This window comes from Panthera uncia, chromosome X (assembly GCF_023721935.1).
Source record: "Panthera uncia isolate 11264 chromosome X, Puncia_PCG_1.0, whole genome shotgun sequence".
Lineage (NCBI taxonomy): Eukaryota > Metazoa > Chordata > Mammalia > Carnivora > Felidae > Panthera > Panthera uncia.
Window position 1 is genome coordinate 84,056,488 of NC_064817.1, and position 21,501 is coordinate 84,077,988.

Consider the following 21,501-nt stretch of genomic DNA (forward strand, 5'->3'; position numbering starts at 1 on the left):
GCTCCCACCTGCAGGGCCTTCCCTCAGCCCCACGGGACTCCAGGTAGCATCAGCGACGAGTCTTATCGCCCCGCCCCTTGTGAACTTCCCAGTAGCACCTTCTGTCAGAGGTGAGGGTCCGGCAGAGGCTGGCGCTGGCCCGGCCCGCGTGCCCATCTGTATGCCCAGTCACCCACCTGTGGAAGAAGAGCAGGATGGACAGCATGGTCTGGTCGATGTTGCGGTTGCAGATGCCCTCGTTGATCAGGTAGCAGGGGTCCCGCAGCACGGGCTCTAGCGAATCCTGCCGCATTATGCTGTTGAGCTTGTCGGTGTTGAGGTTCTCGAAGATCAGCTTCTCCTGCAGCTGCCGAAAGTTGTTCACGGTAGGGCTGCCCGGGTTGTTGTTCTCTCCGCTGCTGTCGCTCTGGAGCCCGCTCCTGTGGGCCAGGTCCAGGCAGCAGTTACAGCAGTCGAGACCGACAGGTGAGCGGCAGTCGGTCTTGGACTGGGCCATCTTCTCAGACTCAGGGGCCGCTTGGCCTGCGAGGTCAGGGTCGGCTGGCAGGTGCGCGCCCGCCGGGCTGGCCTGAGGGGACTCCAGGGTGTATGGAAAACACGAGCTGCGAGAAGAGTTGGAAATTAGCACCTAAAGCCAGCCACCCTCGGCTCGGCCACCTCCTGGCTGTGCTGCTCCGGGTGCGAATAGAAACAGCTGGACAAACAGCTCTGAGCGGATCCTTGGGCTCACTTCCTCCTCTTCCTCCTCCTCCTCCTCCTCCTCCTCCTCTTCCCCTCCCCCTCTGCCCTCCCCCTAGGTGCCACCCGCGGCCCTAGCACAGTCCCAAGTTTCCCAAGTGTGAGCGGGGCTCGGCGGACCTGTGGCAGCAGGAAGGGCGGGCGGCAGGGCAGAGGGAGAGCTGGGGCGCGCCCTCGCTCCCTCCCTCCTTCGCTCCCTCCCTCCCCGGCTCGCTGGCTCTCCCGCTCACGGGCTCCCCTGGGCTGTGCCGGCTGAGCGGTGGCAGGAGCCGAGAGCGAGTGACCCAGTGAGCCGGTGAGCCTCATGCCCAGGAGTCAGCACGGGGCTGTGATAGCATGTAAATTACCCCGCGGGGCGGGGGGTTGGGGGGCGGTGGAAAACGCTCGGCCGCCGCGGCCGGCTGGCTTCTGCCCCCAATCCCCAGCCCCCGCCCCCCCCCCCCCGCACCCTAGGGCCCTCGCACCCTCGCACCCACACGGCCGCCCGCACCCTCGCCCGCGCTGCCGGGAGCCGGGTCCGGCTCTCCCCACCCCGTCCGCGCGCCCGGTGCCTGGGCTCGAGCTCTCTCGCCGCTCAGGGCGCATCCTCCGTTAATAAATCTACTAGCGATCTCTGGTCTCGAGAGCTCCGCGGGAGGGCAGACGTTCCGCGTCCCACCGAGGACGGGTCCCCCTGCAGGAGAGACGCCGCCGCTCCCCGCGAGCCTGCCTCGTGGCCGCCTTCAACCGCCGCCCCCCACAAGCCTGTTTCTGGCGGGGGTGGGTGGGGGCTGCAAAGAGAGCGATTGCCCCCACAGAGTCCGAAGTGCCAGGCACACTCTACCGAGTGCCCAGTGAAAGCCTTGAACGAAACTCACAGAAGCGCGCTCAAACTCGCCTCGGTTTCTGTCCCCTTCTTCTCACTTCTCTTCCCCTCTTTCCCCCACTGGCTCTCTCCTCTTTTCCCTGAACCCCATTTGAGGCGATCTCTGCCCGGGCTTCCGGGAATACCCGGCTCCCCGGCAGGCTTCCCGCTGCCTTGCCCCCTCACCCTCTCTGGGCTCGCGTCTCAATTTGCCTTTCCGTCTCTCAGCGCTTTTTCTCCACTCTCTTCACTTTCATTTTTTTTCTTTTCCGTTTTTCTTTCTTTACCCATTTCCGCCCCCTCTTCCTTCTCTTTCTTGCCCCCTTTCTTTCCTTATTTTTCTCCGTTTCTGTATTTCCTCATTCCCCCCCTCTTCTCCCCCATTCCTTTTTCTCTCCTCATTTTTTCTTCCCCCTTCATTTCCCCCGTTGTGTTTTCTCCGCGCGTCCTTCGCCTCGGCACCCCCCCTTTCTCCTCCGTTCTGTTCTTTTCTCCTCACTTCAGTATCTTCCCCTACTTTTCCAAGCTTACTCCCCGCACCCTTTTTTGATCTCCACCTGCCACTTTAGTTCGTCTCTGCCCTCACCCTTTCAAGAGCTGCGGTGAGGGAACGCTCACCGGCACTGGGGCCGTGTCGAATGAAACTGCGGGCTGTGGCATTCTCAGTTCTGAGGAGAATGTGATTCTGGGGCCACGGAAAGGTTAAAGGTCAAATCCGTGGAGAGCAAGGCAGGCTGGTTCCTTGGGTCATACCCCAGGCTTGCGGGATGTAGGGATGTGATGGGTGGGCAAGTGGTAGACTTTCAGGGTGTCTCAGGATTGGAGAATTGGAATACGTCGAATGTGGAGGATTCCCTAATTATTGGCTCCCGAAAAAAATTCAAAATATTCATGATCAGTTTTCACACAGAACTCCAATGGATTTCAGTTTCAGTCAGCACTTCCCACCCCCCTTCCGCTCGCTTTTTTTCACAAGCCCGCGGCCCTGGCCATACAGCAGTATATACCGCCATCTTGTGTTTAAGACGTGGAACAACATTCGGTGCCTCGCGGTCAGAGTTCAATCTTTAGGAGCCGGCAGGGATGCCTCCTAGTGGAATCCACAGGGCAGTACTTCTGAGAACAGGAGGGAAAACTAGGCGGAGCCTTTACACTAAAAGCCCGCCCCTCCACCCCCCATGACCTAGCTGTACCCGCGGACGCCAGTCTGGGCCAGAGCCACCCTGTCTCTGGTGGAGCTTCGCTTGCCTCAGTCCCTGTAGACCGGGCTTCCATACACTTGAAATTCTCTCTAGGTGCTACAAGCATCAGCCCTGTGATTAGCAGCAAAGGGAGGCCAAATAACTCCTGTTCCCAATGCCCTCTGGGTCTTTTTTTTTAATTAATTTTTTAAAAGTTTGTTTATCCTGAGAGAGAAACAGCGCGAGTGGGGGAGGGGCAGAGAGAGCGGGAGGGAGAGGGAGAATCCCAAGCAGGGTCCAGTCTGTGGGCCCAGAGCCCCAGGTAGGACTCAAACTCTCGTGAGAAATCGTGAGATCGTGACCTGGCCGAAAACCAACAGTGTGAGACTCAGCCTACTGAGCGTCCTGGGCGCCCCGGCCCTATAGGTCTTATATGGGGCCCCACATCTTTAGGAAATGGAGGGAGGGAAGTACTCTCTGCTGTAGGGGCCAGAAAACCAGAAATGACCTGTATCCATAGCTCCCGACAAGGTCCCAAGATCAGAGATGAAAGAGGCATTTGGAGGTCAGTGAGCAGACCTGCAGAACTGAGAGCATGGTCCCTATGCTCTCACAGACTGCTGAGGATTCAGTTTGGGAAAGGCAATCCTTTAGATGCAATAGTTTCCCTTTTTCTTCTTCTTCCTGGTCTTTTTTTTTTTTTAATGTACTTGGGTAAAAGCCAGAGGAGGTAGTAGAATATGAAATTTCATATGGTTGTGCAGACTTATAGCCTACTGAATTGTTTTTTAATTACAGTGGTTATGATTTTCCCTCTTGTTTATAATTATTTTATAGTAAACATTATAACAAACTGTATTAGCTACATAAATGTTTACTTAAGTTGTGTTTTGAGAACTGCTGGGGCCTTTTGCTTCTATACATGCCTGAGTCCTCTTATCTTTGTGCATAACCTTGGGACAAGGCCCTGGTGGAAGTATTTCCTTCTTGGCATTTGGCACCATTAAACCCAAGATTTTGTCCCCTTGACATTTCCCTTGTTGTACTCCTTGCTCTCATCAGTGTTGTTAATAATTCAGTGCAGCTTTGCATACTATATCCAGGCTGATCAGGAGCAAATATAACCTAGGTATAGAAAAATCTAGATAGTTCAGTGATAGAGTTCAGAAAGCTGCTGTGTGTCTGCATACAAGTCCAGCTTGTATTGATATATAGTATACCTCCATAGGGAAGGCTGACTGGGCAGGGCCCCCTTGGCTTCTCTCTGTGAAGCCTTGCTTTGCCTACATATATTGTGTTGGGTGGAGACGCTACAAGCAGCAAAATGCTCTTGCATAAGCCCAGTGAGCAGAAGGGGGCCCCACTTCAAGACAGAGCTGGTGGCTCTCCGGGTGGAGCAGAAAGCGAGTATAAGGGGCATCTCCTTCTCAGATGGGGTCATTCAAGGGTCACTTATTCTGCACTTGCCCTGTGCCAAGTATGGTGTTAGTGGAGATTCAGAGGTAAATGAGACACAGCTCAGGCCCTCAAAGAAGGTATGGTCTAGCCAACAAACCAGATACATCAAGAGACAAAAACAGTACAAATGAGCGGTGATGAGGGAGGCCTGGTGTGTGGTGGGAGCAGGTGCTGTGGAGTGTGGAGAAGATGTCAGCTCTGGAAGGAAGAAGGGCAATCTAGGTGGAGAGAGTAGAGAACAGAGACCTGGTGGTGAGGACAAAGTGTATGCTGGGGCCCGGGTGGGGGGGATTACAAAGCAGGTCGGTGTTGTGGGAGAACAAGATGAGAGATGGAATAGTGTGAGTCGAGGCTGGAAAAGGATGAGGGACCAGGTCTTAGAGGGGCTTGTGTGAAACATGAAGGGGATCTCGACACACAAGGCTGCTGTGCATTTGGAAACTGTTAAGAAAAAGGATAGGGGCTCCTGGGTGACTCAGTCGGTTGAGCATCCAGCTCTCAATTTCAGCTCGTCATGATCCCAGAGGTTGTGGGGTCAAGCCCCAAGTTGGGCTCCGTGCTGAGCAGATTCTCTGTCTCTCTCCCTCCCTCCCTCTGCCCCTCCCCACTCCTCTCATGCTCTCTCTCTAAAATAAAATAAAATAAAATAAAATAAAATAAAATAAAGAAAAAGGATAGATACCATTTATTAAGTCCCTGCTATGTGCCAAGCACTTTACATATATTATCGCATATAATCCTCACAACAACCCTGTGAAATAGGTATTGTAGTTCCAGTGATGAAATGGGTTTAGGGAAGTTAAAGAAGCTCTCAGGTTACATAAGTAGTAAGTTAGGCATTTGAATTTGAACACAGAGCTTTCAGACCTGGAAGCTTGTGCCTTTAACAATTAGGTGACTTTTTGTAAAGTTTATTTATTCATTTTGATCGAGAGAGAGAAAGAGTGGGGGAGGGACAGAGAGAGAGAGAGAGAGAGAGAGAGAGAGAGAATCCCAAGCAGGCTCCGTGCTGTCAGCGCAGAGCCTGATGCAGACGGGGCTCGAACTCACAAACCTGAGCTGAGCTGAAATCCATAGTTGGACACTTAACCGACTGAGCCACCCAGGCACCCCAACAATTAGGTGACTTTTTAATGATGGGTTTATCAAACATTTATAAAGCATAACGGCTGTTTAAAGAAGATCACATACTCAAAATAAAAAGGTGCAATCAACGATTTACTAATATATTAAAAGATTTTTATTTGTAAGGAAATTGGCAAATCTGGTATAATAATTAATACTAGAATATCTGAGTTTTGGATCACCTACCATGTGTCAGGCACCGTTCTAAGTGCTTGACATGGCATCATCCAGTTTAATTTATCACCACAATCCTGCGAATTAGCTCCTACCATCACCCTCACTTAAGAGATGGGAAAACTGAGGCACAGAGAGATTATCTGGCCTATCTAAAGAATAGGTAGCTGCCCTCTAAGCCCTTACAATCCAGCTATGTTCAAGTAAGGCACACAAACAGTGATCTTCAGGCAATCCCTTTTCCCTACCATTGAAATTCAATTTTGTTAACATTTCTTAACTGGGGAAAGCAGATTATACTTCCGGAAACTTTTCTCAATTGTCCATCACAGATTTATAGATTGTTATAGCCTGGCAAGGATTTAAAATCTGGATCAGGGGATCTTATTTGTGCCAAGGACCCCTTTGAAAGTATAGTGAAGTTTAGAACAATGTTTTCAGATACATAAAATCAAGTATGTAGAATTACAAAGGAAATCAACTATATTGTTATGCTGTTATCAAAAGATTAAAAATAGAAGGTTGTGATATAGGTATATAAGTGCTTGTTATTAATGTAGTAAATGACAAGATCTAGATGCAGCTATGATAACTTCAAAGTAATGATGAGTGTAAAAGTATTTAAAGACACCTGTAATAACAGTAATGTGACAAAATACTGATTTCCACCAGTGATGAAGTCACGGGTACTGCTAATCCTACTGTGATCTGTTCTTTCTATTTGTAATGGAAGGAAATCTAAATTTCAGTTAGAGGTTGGGGAAAATAAAGACATTTTTCCATTGAAATTTATTTATCCTCTGAATTTTTAAGAATCTTTGTTCTAGACCAACCATTTATAATATTAAAATAATAGTTAACATGAATGAGCCTTTACTACATGCAAGCTACTGTTCTGGATCTTTACAACAATTTTTCATTTATCCCTCATAGTAAGCTTATGAGGTAGCCTTGTTTTATGGCTCTGAAAGAGATGGAATTAATTTTCCAAGGTTACACAGCTGGCAAGTGGAAGAGAATGACAAATGTATTTTCTCACAGTTCTGGAGGCTAGAAGTCTGAGGTCAAGGTGTTGTAAGGGTTGGTTTTCACTGAGGCCTCTCTCCTTGCCTTCTACATGGCCATCTGCTCCCTGTGTCTTCGCATGGTCTTTCCTCTGTATACGTCTGTGTCCACATTTCCTTGTCTTATAAGGACATCTGTCATATTGGATTAAGATTCACCTTAATGACCTCATTAACCCTTTTAACTTAATTACCTTTTTAAAGACCCCCATCTCCAAATACAGTCACATTCTGAGGTACTAGGGGTTAGGATTTCAACATACTGGATTGGGGGGGGGGGAGGTGAACAATATAGCCCATTACAGACCCCAGCCACAAAGATTCAGATTCAGTAGGTTTGGGGTAGGGAACAGAGATTTATCATTTTAATAGGTCCCTAGGTGATTCTTATAGGCAGGCAGGTTTGGGAACTATTATGTTCCCAACTACAAACTTTCTTAGCACAGTGCTTGGTCATGGTTGGTGCTCAATAAATATTTGTTGTTTGACCAAGAAGAAATAGAATATGGAGATGAGCACGTGGGGGACATTTTCAAGAGTCCTTAAGGATCATCAGGTAGAAGTTAAATAGTTAGGTCTCAAATAGACACCTCTGCAGATAGGGAGCTGGACCCGATGAATTCAATGTCCCATCCTTCTTCCTTTTAGTTTTTTTATACGCAAAAAGAAGAAGGTGCAAATTTATAAGCAAGTGTTAAGAGAACATGAACTAAGAACTGATTTGAAAGGGATAGCATTAATAAGGAAACAAAAATAAGATCCTATATATGTAGGATATTTGTGTCTGTGATTGTGTATTTACTTCTATGTGGAGCTTTGCCTGTGGATATTGGATGTGTGTGGGCGATGTTGGAATATGGAGATATACGAGCAAAGAGGATTTGTATAGAGGGGTGTGTGAATGGGCACTTGTGTCAGGTGTCTTGATCTCATTTGAGGGCCATTTTACATAGAGCTCAAGAAATGGTTACCATTTTAATAATTAAATTTTTTTAACAGTTTTATTTATTGTTGAGAGAAAGAGAGACAGACAGTGAGTGGGGGAGGGGCAGAGAGAGAGGGAGACACAGAATCCGAAGCAGGCTCAAGCCCCGCTTGAACCCACGAACCTCAAGATCATGACCTGAGCCGAAATCGGATGCTTAACCGATTGAACCACTCAGGTGCCCCTTAATAATTTTTTAAAAATAGTAGTAGTTGTTGTAGTAATATAAGGCTGTGGTACTCAAAGAATCTGTAGTTTTTTTAGATATTCTTTAAACACTGGTTTGTTTTACTATAGTTTGGTTTTCTATCCCTCTATTACAACTGGGATTTGCTTTACTCAGATTTGACATATTTTTCTCTTGGTGAAATTAAAATATATCCCCCCTATAGAAGAATTTTAGATGGAGTACTGACAGTGGTTACTTCTAACGAAGGGGTGGGGTTAGGGAGGGTGAAAGGAGTAAAGGCAAGGGACTTTCTAGTTTTATGTGCCAAAAAATTAGTATGTTTTACTATATAAATTAAATAATTTTATTACTAAAGTAACACAAGATTATTTTTTGTAATTTAAAATCTTTTTTTAAAGTTTATTCATTTTGAGAGAGAGAGAGAGAGAGAGAGAGAGAGAGAGAAAGCATGCACAAGCAGGGGAGGGGCAGAGAGAAAGGGAGAGAGAGAGAGAGAGAGAGAGAGAGAGAGAGAGAATCCCAAGCAGGCTCCCCACTGTCAGCACAGCCCTGATGCGGGGCTCAAACTCACAAACCATGAGATCATGACCTGAGCCAAAATCAAGAGTTGACATCAGTGCCTGGTTAAGCATCTGACTTTGGCTCAGGTCATGATCTCACGGTTCATGAGCTGGAATCTGCATCAGGCTCTCTGCTTGAACGCAGAGCTCACTTCTGGATCCTCTGTCTCCCTCTCTCTCTGCTCCTCCCCTGCTTGTGCTCGCTCTCTCTCTCTTTCTCTCTCTCTCTCTCAAAAATAGATAAATAAAAAGAGTCAGACACTTAACCAACTGAGCCACCCAGGTGCCCCAATACAAGGTTATTTTAGAAAACAGCTGGTGTGGGATGGTGTGAAGAAGCCTCCAAATTCACTCACAATTCTGCCAGCCAAGAGCAACTTTTATCTTACTTAGCCTCCCTCTTTACAGAACTGTGTCATGGAGGTCATATGTTATCACATCCTAATATCCACAGCGCATTGTCTTCTGGAGCTCAAGGTCTCGTGAGAGAAAGAGAAAGAGAGAGAGAGAGAGAGAGAGAGAGAGAGAGAGGAAGAGTGGCTTCCCAGAAGAGGTGATGTCTGGATTGAGCCTTAAAGATGACTTGCGAAGGCTGAGCCCATTTTCTAGTGCCTAGTAAGCATTTGCATAATGCGATGGTGGATATAAAACACTTAGTGGCTAGCACATAGTAAGAGCTAGACCTTATTATTACCTGACCCTTTCAAACAGATTTGAATGGCAACTTGTGTTCGCTATGAGGAGTAATTGAGATAATGCATGTAAAGTACTAAAGATAGTGCCTGGCATCTAATATGTACACGGTACATGGCAGCAGTTTATAGCGTTGTTTGTTGGTAGTGGTTTTATTATTTTGGGATTCTACTGGATTGAGATGGAATCTTCTGTCTCTGATCTTCTGTTGTTTGACTCTGGAGTTTGTCCTGTTACATTATTTTCTTTATTTTTTGATTTAAAAATTTAAAAATATTTTGTTTTTGAGAGAGAGACAGACAGAGCTCGAGTGGAGGAGGGGCAGAGGGAGAGCAAGACACAGAATCTGAAGCAGGCTCCAGGCTCTGAGCTGTCAGCACAGAGCCCGACGTGGGGCCTGAACCCAGGAACCACTGTGGGATCATAACCTGAGCTGAAATTGGATGCTTAACCGACTGAGCCACCCAGGTGCCCCTGTTCTGTTACATTAAGATATGATGTCTCCAAGTATGCTTATGTTCGGAGCTCTTTTCCTCACAACAACCACTGGCTAACCACCATTGCCACTATCACCAGCCACGTGGTGTGCTCCTGTTGTAATCTCCAAAAGCATACAGAACCTATTGGAGCTTGATGGTAGAAGTGGAGCAGACCCCTGGTTTGCCTTAGAAAATATTTTTTGTATACTAAAGAGATGGTTTCTGGGTTTCTGATTAGTACAGCTCCTGTATTGCTGAAGACAGCTGGTAGAAGTGAATCAAAAGCTTTCCCCATCTTTTGGGGCACTTTCATTATTCTGGACCAGAGGGTAGAGCGTACATAGGCTGCAAGTGTGCTCCTCAGTCCAACCACATCTCCCCACAAAAGCCAAGAGCAACTCCTTCCTCACCAGCAGCTGGTGGTCACTTTTTCCCAGGGTCCCTAGTTAGTGCAACTCTTAGGGTTTTTGCAGAGCTTTGCGGGTATTCTAATGGGAATTTGTAATGTTTATTTATTTATTTTGAGACGGAGAGAGGGAGAGAGAGAGAGAGAGAGAACAAGTGAAGGAGGAGCAGAGAGAGAAGGAGAGAGCGAGAATCCCAAGCAGGCTGTGCTCCACCAGTGCAGAGACTGATGCGGGGCTTGAACCTACAAACGATGAGATCATGACCTGAGCTGAAACCAAGAGTCAGACTCTTAACCAACTGAGCCACACAGTTGCCCCTCTAATGGGCATTTGTAAATGGTGGGTATCAGAGATTGCTAGAGATTGCCACCCTATTAACCCAGAGTGCCCTGAATATAATCAATCTTCTTACTAAAGACTTCAGTAAGAAGGCACAGAAGACCTTTGTTTTTTCCATGGTCCTTTGTGAACTAGCTTTCCACACCTCCATCCTGATGATCCTGTTTTCGGGAGTCATCTCCTTTCACCCAATACAGGAGTCCTCTGCCTTTTTGTAAGGAAAAACTGTGCTGAACTTTCCTGAAGCTTTGATCTCCTCTGGCAAGAGGGAGGTTAAGGGTAGAAGGAAGCTGAATGAACCTAGGGGCTGTCCGTCAGGGTGTGGGAGTGAGGAGGGCTGTGGGGTAGGGACACTGTTTTCTGTCTTCCCCTCTGAGCTGCTAACCCAGGCACATTACAGAGAGCAGGGAAGGAGGAAGGTGACTACCTTGAAGAGGTAACTTGTAAGGCTTCCACATTGCTTGTAGATCCCAAGCTACTGATTAGGGACCCCTGACCTAATATAGCAGAAAAATGGTTTGTGTTGTTGTTGCTGCTGGTTTTTAATATCCTTCCCAATGTGTATGTCCCTTCCTGTATTAGCTTTCTGAATCTTGATACTGTGCACTCAGATTGATCTCTTAGCCCTACTTTCCACTCCTTGGGCCATTTTCATTTACGTTTCAGCCACCTCTGGAATTCTGGACCTGGTTTATCTAGTCCTTTGTCACCACTCCATATGTGGACATAAAGGCAGCCTCCAACTCATACATAGGCTAAGATCTCAAAGTTCATTCTGAAGTCGGTTGTTTGGAAGGAGACATGCATTTTTCTATAGAAGAAAAAAAGAAAAAATGTTATAAATATTAGTTACAGTTTCAGACCAGCCCACTATATATATATATATATATATATATATATATATATGCATATATATATGCCATCCCACTATATATATTAGAAGTGTGTATAATATATATATTATAGTGTGTGTATAATATATTATAGTGTGTGTATAGAAGTGTGTATAGTATAATATTATATATATATATATATATATATATATATACATTAGCCCACTATATATATTAGAAGTGTGGGCCTGGGGTGCCTGGGTTGTTCAGTCGGTTAAGTGTCCGACTTTGGCTCAGGTCACGATCTCACAGTTCATGGGTTCGAGCCCCACATCAGGCTCTGTGCTGACAGCACAGAGCCTGGAGCCTGCTTCAGATCCTCTGTCTCCCTCTCTCTTTCCCCCTCCCCCGCTCACACTCTGTCTGTCTCTCTGTCTGCCTCTCTCTCAAAAGTAAATTAAAAAAATTAAAATTAAAAAAAAATGTGGGCCATTTTCAAGGAAAAGTTAGAAAATCTTGGTCATCCAGCTAAAACAGGAAGAGAATCCAAGGGAATAAGAAATGCTTTAGCCTTATTGCTGGCTGGAGCTGGAGCCAAGGAAGTTGAATTGGATGAGGTAGATGAAGCTTTCATGGAGGCTCTCTATGGGACTTTTGACGACTTTGCAAGGTTGCAGAGGGTCACAACACTAGTTCTTTATTATTTCTAATTTCACTTCAAAACTGATGGCTTTCAGGGTGCCTGGATGAGTCAGTCTTGGTTTTGGCTCAGGTCTCACAGTTCATGAGTTCAAGCCCCACATGGTGGCACAGAGCCTGCTTGGGATTCTCTCTCTCTCTCTCTCTCTCTCTCTCTCTGTCCTTCCCTCACTTGTGTGCTCTCTCTCTCTCTCAAAATAAATAAATAAACATTTTTAAAAAACTGATGGCTTTCAGGTGTGGCTGGCTGGCTCAGTTGGGGGAGCACTCAACTCTTGATCTCACGATCCTGAGTTCGAGCCCCATGTTGGAGGTGGAGCCTATTAAAAAAAACAAAACTGATGGCTTTCAGTAATCATAACCACCAAATACTGGGCTCCTACTGTGTGACAATTCACATACCTGCTCCTCATTTGATCCTCACAGTAGCACTCTAAGGTAAGTACTATAATGACCTTTATTTTACAGACCAGGAGACTGGGTTTCAGAAAGGTCAGTGAGCTTGACGAAGGTTATTAGGTACAATTGAAAAGAAAGCCAGTGGTTTCCCATTCCCCAACCCCATGCTTTTACGGTGTGTACCCAGCCACCCTTTTCTTTCCCTTGTCAGGAGGTACGTTATGAGCATTACTCCTAAGTTTATCAGCCATGATTAGAGTTGTTTGTTAGCTCATAAAGGAAACGAAGAACGAAGAAGTCAAGAGAGGTGAAGGGAGGGAGGAAAGGATGGAGGAAGGGAAAGGTTTTAGCTAGGGAGAAGCTCAATGAAGAACCCCAGATACAGAAGTGCTTCTCAAACTGTACTGTGCATATAAATCACCTGATGCCAGCAGTGCAGATTATTCTTCAGCAGGTCTGGGGAGGGGCCTGAGATTCCTGCTTTCCAAACAGGCTCCGGGGTGCCCCTGCTCCTGTTGGTCCAGGGCAACACTTTGAATAGCAAGGCTGTATAGTGTAAATGATAAACAAAAAAAATCAGACATCATTAACATCCCTTTCTTAATTTTTTTTCAGTGTTTATTTATTTTTGAGGGGGGTGGAGAGAGAGAGAGAGAGAGAGAGAGAGAGAATCTGAAGCAGGCTCCAGGCTCTGAGCTGTCAGCACGGAGCTGGACATGGGGCTCGAACTCACAAAACATGAGAGCATGACCTGAGCTGAAGTCCGTCACTTCACTGACTGAGCCAGCCAGGTGCCCCATTACCCCGTTCTTAATTTAATCAGGATCAGCTTGTACACTGAACAGTCACTTTATTATTCTCTTTTCTCCTGTAGGCTGTCCCAGGCCACTGTCTCTGCTTCGGGTCTGCCTGTCTGTTTCAGCTTATGCCCACCTGCTCTTTTAAATCCAGGTGTTAAAGACATATAAGCATCTTCTGCCACTCTGAGCTCTAAGCAGCCTTAATCAGGCATTAGTTTCTCTTGGCACTGGCTAGATCTCTGGCCATGGGGTTCCAGGTCTCAACAGCTGCTCCCAGCTATCTTTCTACCACTAGGAACAGGCTTTATAAAGGTAAAGCGTGTAACACTACTGTTCCAGCTCTTTCTAGTTTCCTTTCTCAGAGCTGCTGCCTTCATCTGCAGCCAGAAACAACCTGGCTTATTTCTTTGGCAGAGTTGAAATAATACCAAGCATTAGTCTAAGGCAGCCATTGGAAAGGCTCTTCACAGAGTCTTCCCGCCAATTCCAAAAGGCCAGTAAAATTTTTTTCCTGGAAGCTTATTTGCCTTACCTTGCCACTGTCTCTCTTCCCTCCCCCCAGGATTTTGATCGTGATCCTTTTGAGCCATTCTTCAAATTTTTCTTCTATTTTTAGAGTCTCTGACTCATTCTTCCCCCATAGCAAAAGTCAGGGAGGGCCTTCTGTTCTAGCCAAGCTCTCCTTTTTAAAGTTGGAAATAGTCTTTCACAGTGTCTACAAATCAATTTGATGATTGGTGGTGCACAATGACTGGATTGCTTTTCCATCTTCTCTCTCTCTGTGTCCTTTCTAATTCCCCTTGTAGGTAGTGTTTGTCCAGCCTCCACTTGAGTACACTAGATAAGTTCACATTTCATGATTGGATAAATGAAAAGCTGTACTGAAAAGGACTTGCAATCTTTCCTTTGTAACTTCTATCCATTAATCTTACTTTTACCATATGGAGCAGAAAGAATCCTTCAAATGTTTCATGACGGCTGTCATATTTTCTTTTAACCATCTCTTAGCCCAGTTCCTAATCAGTCCTCAGTAGTTTCTTGACCCTTATCTAGATACACTTTAAAATAAGGCACCTAGAAATGGATATACCGCTCCATACTCATTGGTGCTGAGTACATTTGAACCGTTCCTTCCTGTGACCTTCTAATACAATTTTACGATTATGTTGGCTTAAAAAAAAGTCATCTTGGGGCACCTGGGTGGCTCAGTGCATTAAGCGTCTGACTTCAGCTCAGGTCATGACCTTGCAATTCATGAGTTGGAGCCCCACATCAGGCTCTGTGCTGACAGTTTGGAGCCTGGAGCCTGCTTCAGATTCTGTGTCTCCTCTCTCTCTGCCACTTCCTGCACTCGCACTCTGCCTCTCTCTCTCTCAAAAATAAATAAACATTTAAAAAAAAAGTCATCTCTTCACATATATTGAGCATCTACCTTGGGTCAGATACAGTACCTAACATCTACTAAGCAACCTCTCCAAAGGTTCAGTGGTAGAGGGTCTCTGTTCTCTCTTACCCCATCGGGCCAGGAGACGGCATATAGCTAACCTCTTCCAATACTTCTTCCTGTTGTCTACCACCCTCCAGGTCTCTCACTTATTGACGACCTCAGCACCTCACTTATCATCTCCCCAACTCTCGTTACCATCCTGAGTGACTTTAATGACTCATCTAAAGCTTCATCCTTTCTTCCTTTTTTGTTTTTTAAAGTTTACTTATTTAAGCAATCTCTACACCCAATGTGGGGCTCGAACCCACAATCCCAAGATCAAGAGCTGCATGCTCTACGGACTGAGCCAGCCAGGTGCCCTCAAGCTTCATCCTTTCAATCATTTTCACCTCCAATCCACTTCACCAACCAATTCCCATGATCTACTTTATTTTCAGCAGAGGACCTCACCACTTATTTCATTATGCAAATCAAAGCCATCAGATGCTCACTTTTATTTTCCTGCCCTGACCCCACCCTGCCATATAGTTGCCTCTCTACACATCTTAATCTCCTTCTCTTTTTTCTTTCTTTTCTTTCTAATTTTTTATTTTTCCTTTTTTATTTTATTTATTTATTTATTTATTTATTTATTTATTTATTTATTTTTGCCTTGCAGGAATAGGCCTAGCTTGTCCAGTTCAAGGCTAAGCCATGTATTTATGCTTCAGAGCCCGTTCTTTCCCATCTCCTTGGAGACTTTTCTCCATTGGCTATCCCTTTTTTCATCTGTATCCTCAACCACTCTTTCTCTTTTTACTGGCTGCTTCCCATTGGCATTTAGATATGCTTGACTTTCTCACATTCAAAGGAAAAAAAAAAAACAAGCAAAATTCTTCTTCAACTCTGTTCCCAACTGGTGCTCACCCTATTTCTTTCCTTCCGTGATCACGGAAGCTTTTCAAACATAGCAGTCTATACTTGGTGTCTCCATTTCCTCACCTTCCATTCCAAACTCAGCCCTGCCTTTTCCCCCAAAGTCTGGCTTTTCTGACCCCAGAACACCACTCTTACTGCTCTTGTTGAGGAAACCAATGACATCCCGATTGCCAAACCCAGCAAACAATTTTAAGTCTTTATTTTCCTGGAGCTCTCTCTGCTGCATTTAACATAAATGATTGCTCTCACTCCACTTCCGTCCTCATGCCTCTCTTGAAAGTGCCTACACTTTGACTCTGGTCATGCTGTTCCTCTCCTGATTCTCCTCGTTCCTCTTGGTTATTCCTTCCTGTTTTCCTTTCTGGACTCTTCCTCTGCCACCCCTTCAATGCTGCTCTTTCCCAGGATTCTTCTCATTCTATACCTTTCCTTGGGTCATCTTATCCATCCCCATGGTTTTACCTACTTTGCTGTTCACTCCCTGATCTATATTTATAGCCTCAGATCTCTCTCATGAGCTCCAAACCTGAATATTCAATTGTGACTAAACATATAGGACATGGTATGTTCCACAGGTACCTCAAAACTAAGCTCAGTATGTCACAAATTCATCTTCCTTACTCACATCTGCCCCCCCCCATCCATCCCACTACCACCATTTTGGTGATGCAGACTCTTATCCACACAGTTGTCCTGACCTGAAACTTAGGAGTCACCCAAGACTCTTCATTCAACCAGTTGCCAAGAGTTGTTAAAGTCTATCTTCTTTTCTTTTCTTTTTGTTACTACAAAAAGTGTGTCTTTTCTTTATGTTACTACAAGCATACTAGTCCAGACTTTCCATCACCTTTCTTTAAACTATTTAAATAGCTTCTCAACTGGTCTCCTGCCTCTTGACCTACTCCCCTTTATTTTTTAAACATTTTTAATGTTTATTTATTTATTTTGAGAGAGAGAGAAAACACAAGTGGGGGAGGGGCAAAGAGGAGAGACAGAATCGCAAGCGGCTCTGCACCATCAGCACAGAGCCTGATGTGGGGCTCAAACTCACGAACCATGAGATCATGACCTGAGCTGAGATCAAGAGTCAGAGGCTTAACAAACTGAGCCACCCAGGCTCCCTGGCCTATTCCCCATCTAATCTGCTCTCCATATTGGTGCTAGAATTAGTTTTCTGTAATGCAAATCAGATCACATCACTCCTCTGCTTCAGGCCTTAGAAAGACTCCCCACTACTTACTGGTAGTGTCCAAGCTGCTCTATATGCCTTTACAAGGCCTTTCATAACCTGGCCCTGCCTACCCTTCCAGTCTTATCTCCTATAATATTTTCCTTGTCCTCCTACCCAAATAATACCAAACTGAACACCCCATTTAGCTTTCATGCCTTTGTACACATGGTTCTGCCGAGAATGACCCCTTGTCTTCCAGCCAAACTTATTCAAGTTTCAAAATTGAGCTTGGAGTATGTCAAGATAGTTACACAAGAAACTAACAGTAATTTGCTTCTGCAGAGAAGTGGGTGGCTGGGGCAAAGGGGTAGGAGACCAACTTCAGACTCCCTCCCGTTTCTCATTCTTTTCTACATTTCCTATTTTGCACCAGAAATGTGAATTGCCTACTTGAAACATAAATACAATGTGATCCTTTTTTTAAGGAGACTTAGGGATCCTATCTTCTAGAAAGTGGTCTCCCTCTCATCCTTTCCCTTCTGTGATTTTACCTCCTTTCTTTGTGTTACTTCTGGGTCTAGTACATGCTCATGTAAGTGAACTAATCACATTTGTTGTAATTGATCTTTTACATCATCTGTCTCTCCAGACTGTGAGCTCCTTGAGGGCAGAAGCTGTCTGTGGTTATTTCCCAAGAATCTGGCATGGTGCTCCATAAATGTTTATCAAGCCAAAGAAGAAATGAAGAAATGAAATACGGGATGCCCCAATTGTAAAACAGGGCTCCCAAGCCTGTGTCTTTCCAAATCTCCCTCACTTTGTTCTTTTGCCTTGTGTTGAATCTAAAAGTAATAATTTACATATATTAAGTATTATCCATCACCTTGTCAGTTTGGATTTAGCATCATCCAAGGCTGCCCAGATCCATTCAAAATCCCTCCTACCTTGAATCATTGGAAGATTTGATCGGTATTTATATGTCTTATTCTGGGTTACTGAATTACAGAATGGAATACTTTGTCCAACACATGCTGTTTATTGAACACCTACAATGTGTTAAGCATTGTGCCACGTGCTTTTTACACTTGACACTGTCACAGCATTTGCTGAGAGGTAGATATTTTGATCCCCGGTTTACAGATGTGGAAATTGACATTAGTATGGTTAAGCACTTTGCCCAAGGTTACATTTCTAGCAAGTGGTGAAGCTGGGATTTTAACTGAGGTCTTTTGACTTCAAAATTTTGACTTCAAAAATCAATTTGACTTCAAAATTGATTCATAACACTACACTGACAGAAAGGGGCCTCCCCACTGCCTGACCATTCTGCAAGGGGTTCTTCAACGTTGGCTTGAAGCTCTTGGTGCCTAGTGCTCACTGCTCACCAAGGCAATCCCTTCCATCTCAGGCAGTTTTGACCATTTTAAAAGTTCTTGTTTGTAGAAAGCCAAAATTATAAATGAGCTGAAAAAGACACAGCCAAGAATAGAGCCTTTTGGCTCCCTGCTAGAACTTCCCTTTTGGTCTGACACCAAGCCATTAGTTTACTCAACTAGTTACAGACTCATCCCAACAAACAGCTGGAGCACCCAGCCTACATTTTGCCATCTCGTCTACAAGAAAATTATGGGATACTTTGTCCAATGCCTGGATAAAATGCAACCCACTATAGCTATCACATTCTCTGATCTGCCAATCTAGTAACCAGATTAAAAAAAAAAAAAGGAAGAAATGAAGCCTGGGAGGGATATTTGTTTTTAACAGAGCAATTTGTCAATGACTCAAAGTAATGAGTTTCTAGCTGCAGACTTTCAGACATCATTGAGAGGCTGTCAGGAAGATGGTTTTTGGGCAGTGGGCTTCCCACTGCTCTTCAAATGACATCTAAATAGGCAGGGCCCGCCATTTTCATTGCTTTGAATTGTACAGCACTGTCGTTTGCATCTGGTTTTTATTTAGGCTTCTATTTAAGTTTTTGATTTTATTTTTCTTTGACTGTGTTCTGCCCTTGCACATGTTTTCTCTGTCTGGTTCATTCCCAAAATTTCTACATCCTCCTTCCAAACACATACACATACACACACACACACACACACACACTCACCCTCCTTGTCTGTTGAGAGTCAGTGCATATGCAGCTCCCCCCCTCTGGAAGCCTTCTCTGATGCCCCCACGCTGGGTAACTGCTTCTCCTCTGTGACGTAGTAGAAAGTGCACAAGGTGACCATCACAGAGCAGATCCCCAGGAAATGTTAGTTCACTTCTCCCTTTCGCCTTTATATATTTCTACAACAGTGTTGATCACACCATATTGTATTTTCTTGTTTACTTGTCTGGTTTCATCCCTCAATTTTGAACTTACAAGTTCGTTCATTTGACAGATATTTATTGCATGTCTACTGTGTGTGCAGATCGTTGCTCATGCTTAGTGCTGGGGGTACAATAATTTCTGAAAATCGTAAGTTCACCATGTCTTTTTCATTGTTGTATTCATAGCACCTAGCATAGTACATGGCAAATAAAGAGTGTTCATTAAGTGTTTAAGAGAAAGCATTTCCTCAGCAGAGTTCCTCCAAGTGTGGTCCTTGCACTACTTGCGTCTGGAGGGGTGCAGTTTAGATGTTAAATGTCAGTTCCTGGATCTTGCTCTGGATCTACTGAGTCAGAGCTTTGTGGCAGTATCAGTATCATAGCCAATGAAATTTATCTGAGGCGTGATTATTGATAATAGATCTACCAAGTCAGAATCTCTGAAGGTTGGGCTGCAAGAATCTACATTTCCATCTAGTACTGTGGGTATTTCTTGCGCATTAAAATTTGGGAACTGTTGCAAAATGGAGGGGTGTGGAGCTAACGGCTATTTTTGGAAAGTGTAGCTAAAACCGATTGAATCATTCTTAATGCCTCTGACTGCGGTAGGAAAATTTAGTAAAGGGGGAAAAGGGCATTAGTTAAAATTCTCTGGGGAGGTTTTTTAAATAGATGGACTAGTCTAAGATGAAAAGTAGAATTATTGCTAATAAAATCTAATCTTAATTTAAGTCAAATTTATGATGCCAGAATGTTTTCATTTTTATAGAGCTACATGTATACTTGATAGTGTATATAGATAGATAGATAGATAGACTTTTGTCTAACTTAAAAATACCATATATTGATTTCCATATTATAGACTTGAATCATAAATTTGTTATTTTAAACTATGACAGGGTATATTACAATTGTATTTGTGCTTTGGCCCTGATTGTATATATGATTTACCTGATGCCTAGTCCTTGATCAGGAATGATAGTAGTGCTCATTCTCCATGAAACTTTGATCCGTTTTACTGTTTTGTGCCATATTTTTCCATAGCATTCTGTTATTAAATTGTTCTTTGGTAATAGATTAGGTATGTAAGATCTGAGTTAATCAAAGGCACCATAACATCCCTTTCAAGAAGACTTGCAAAGTTGCATTTTATGACCTTGCTCCTGGGGCCTGGAACTTTCTATTTTAAGTTTGCCTTGACATGAGCCTCATAGTCAAGAGCTGAGGTGTCTATGCGTCAGGGCACAAACCTCTTAAATATACCAGGTTTGTGTTTCTGCTTCCTTCCTTGTAACTTTACTTTTTTAACAATTTAATTTAGGGTTTTGTTAGCGGTGTCACTGCTGCCAAGATGGACCACAAGCCCCTGCCCTCAGGGCGCCCATTAGGCACCATGTCCAATGACCTGAGACTTCTGCGCAGCGATCCCTCCTTGGAGCTGAGCGAGTACCGGGGCCAGCAGTTCGGTGGCAATAATGATGAGCAGGAGAAATTACCGAAAGAAAGCTTCACACTTTATGTGGGGAATCTTTCCTTTTATACTACGGAAGAGCAAATATATGAGCTCTTTAGTAGATGTGGTGATGTCAAGAATATGTTTATGGGCCTGGATAAAATTAAGAAAATGGCATGTGGTTTCTGTTTTGTAGAATACCATAATAGATTTGAGGCCGAAAATGCCATGTGGTGCCTAAACGGGACCCGCCTAGATGATCGTATTATCCACACAGATTGGGATCTAGGCTTTAGACAGGGCAGACAGTATGGCCGTCCCCGACGTGGGGGCCAGGTAAGAGATGAGTTTCATGAAGATTTTAATGCTGGTAGAGGAGGCTTTAGAGAAGCCTGTGATAGGAGAGAAATCCACTAATGACAAACCTGCAGCTCTGGCCCCTAGAAAAGTCTATTAAGGAGCACCACCAGGTCAGCACATAACCCATTTTGTAACAAGTTTAAATTACTTGCTGAGCAGAGACCCTTTTGATGTATTTTTTTCTCTCTGAAATGTTATTAAATGGCACAAACCAAAACATTCTTTTGTTCTTGTCTTAATTTTGAAGCTGGCTGTCAGATTACCAATTTGTCCATCTGGTGGTCAAAAGTGAAGTGTTCTTTAGGAATAAATGAGGTATGTAAGATCTGAGTCAACCAAACTTCCATTTCAGGAAGACTTCAGTTGGATTTTATAGTCATGTTTCCAGGGCCTGAAATGATTTTTTAAAGATATTTGACAAGTAAAGTCAAATAAATGGAAAATTAACAAATATATATCAAAGGAATAAAAGCACATTACTTTAAAACATAAGAAAAAGGCAAGAACTGTGTCTAGTTTATTTCTGTATACCCAGCACTTTGCACAGTAGAGCCACTCAGTAAATGTTGAATAAATGGGGTGCCTGGATGGCTCAGTCGGTTGAGTGTCTGACTTCAGCTCAGGTCATGATCTCATGGTTTGTAGGTTCAAGCCCTGCATCGGGCTCTGTGCTGACAGTTCAGAGCCTAGACCCTCCTTCGGATTCTGTGTCTCCTTCTCTCTCTGCCCCTCTCCTGCTAGTGATCTGTCTCTCAAGAATAAATAAATGTTAAAAAAATTTTAGAAAAATAGGGAAGAGTTTATAATGAAACAAAAATCCTCTTTCTCCACCTATTCCTATCCCAGGCCTATTCCCTGGGCAATAACTTTTAAT

At 44.4% G+C, this 21,501-nt stretch overlaps 2 protein-coding genes across 3 annotated transcripts in view; one reads left to right on the top strand and one right to left on the bottom strand.

Annotated features, from left to right (window-relative positions):
• TSC22D3 (TSC22 domain family member 3) overlaps window positions 1-1,336 on the bottom strand; it is a 61,733-nt gene extending 60,397 nt beyond the window's left edge. The window contains exons 1-2 of one of the 2 annotated variants that reach the window (XM_049644740.1): window positions 1,229-1,336; window positions 177-602 (exon numbers count right to left, since the gene is read on the bottom strand). In XM_049644740.1, coding sequence (XP_049500697.1) covers window positions 177-602; window positions 1,229-1,323 — 521 coding nt within the window. In that variant the 5' untranslated portion in view covers window positions 1,324-1,336. Of the gene's footprint in view, window positions 1-176; window positions 705-1,228 lie in introns of those variants that run through there. The other variant, XM_049644742.1, reaches the window with a different exon arrangement.
• An 18,391-nt stretch (window positions 1,337-19,727) lies between these two features.
• Window positions 19,728-21,093, top strand: NCBP2L (nuclear cap binding protein subunit 2 like). Its single transcript, XM_049644745.1, has one exon. It carries the CDS (start codon window positions 20,166-20,168, stop codon window positions 20,682-20,684), a length of 519 nt encoding a protein of 172 aa, XP_049500702.1. The 5' UTR covers window positions 19,728-20,165; the 3' UTR covers window positions 20,685-21,093.
• Window positions 21,094-21,501: the final 408 nt, after the last annotated feature.

Excerpts from the sequence above, each read along its gene's own strand:
- NCBP2L (XM_049644745.1), top strand. The coding sequence starts at position 20,166 with ATGGACCACAAGCCCCTGCCCTCAGGGCGCCCATTAGGCACCATGTCC.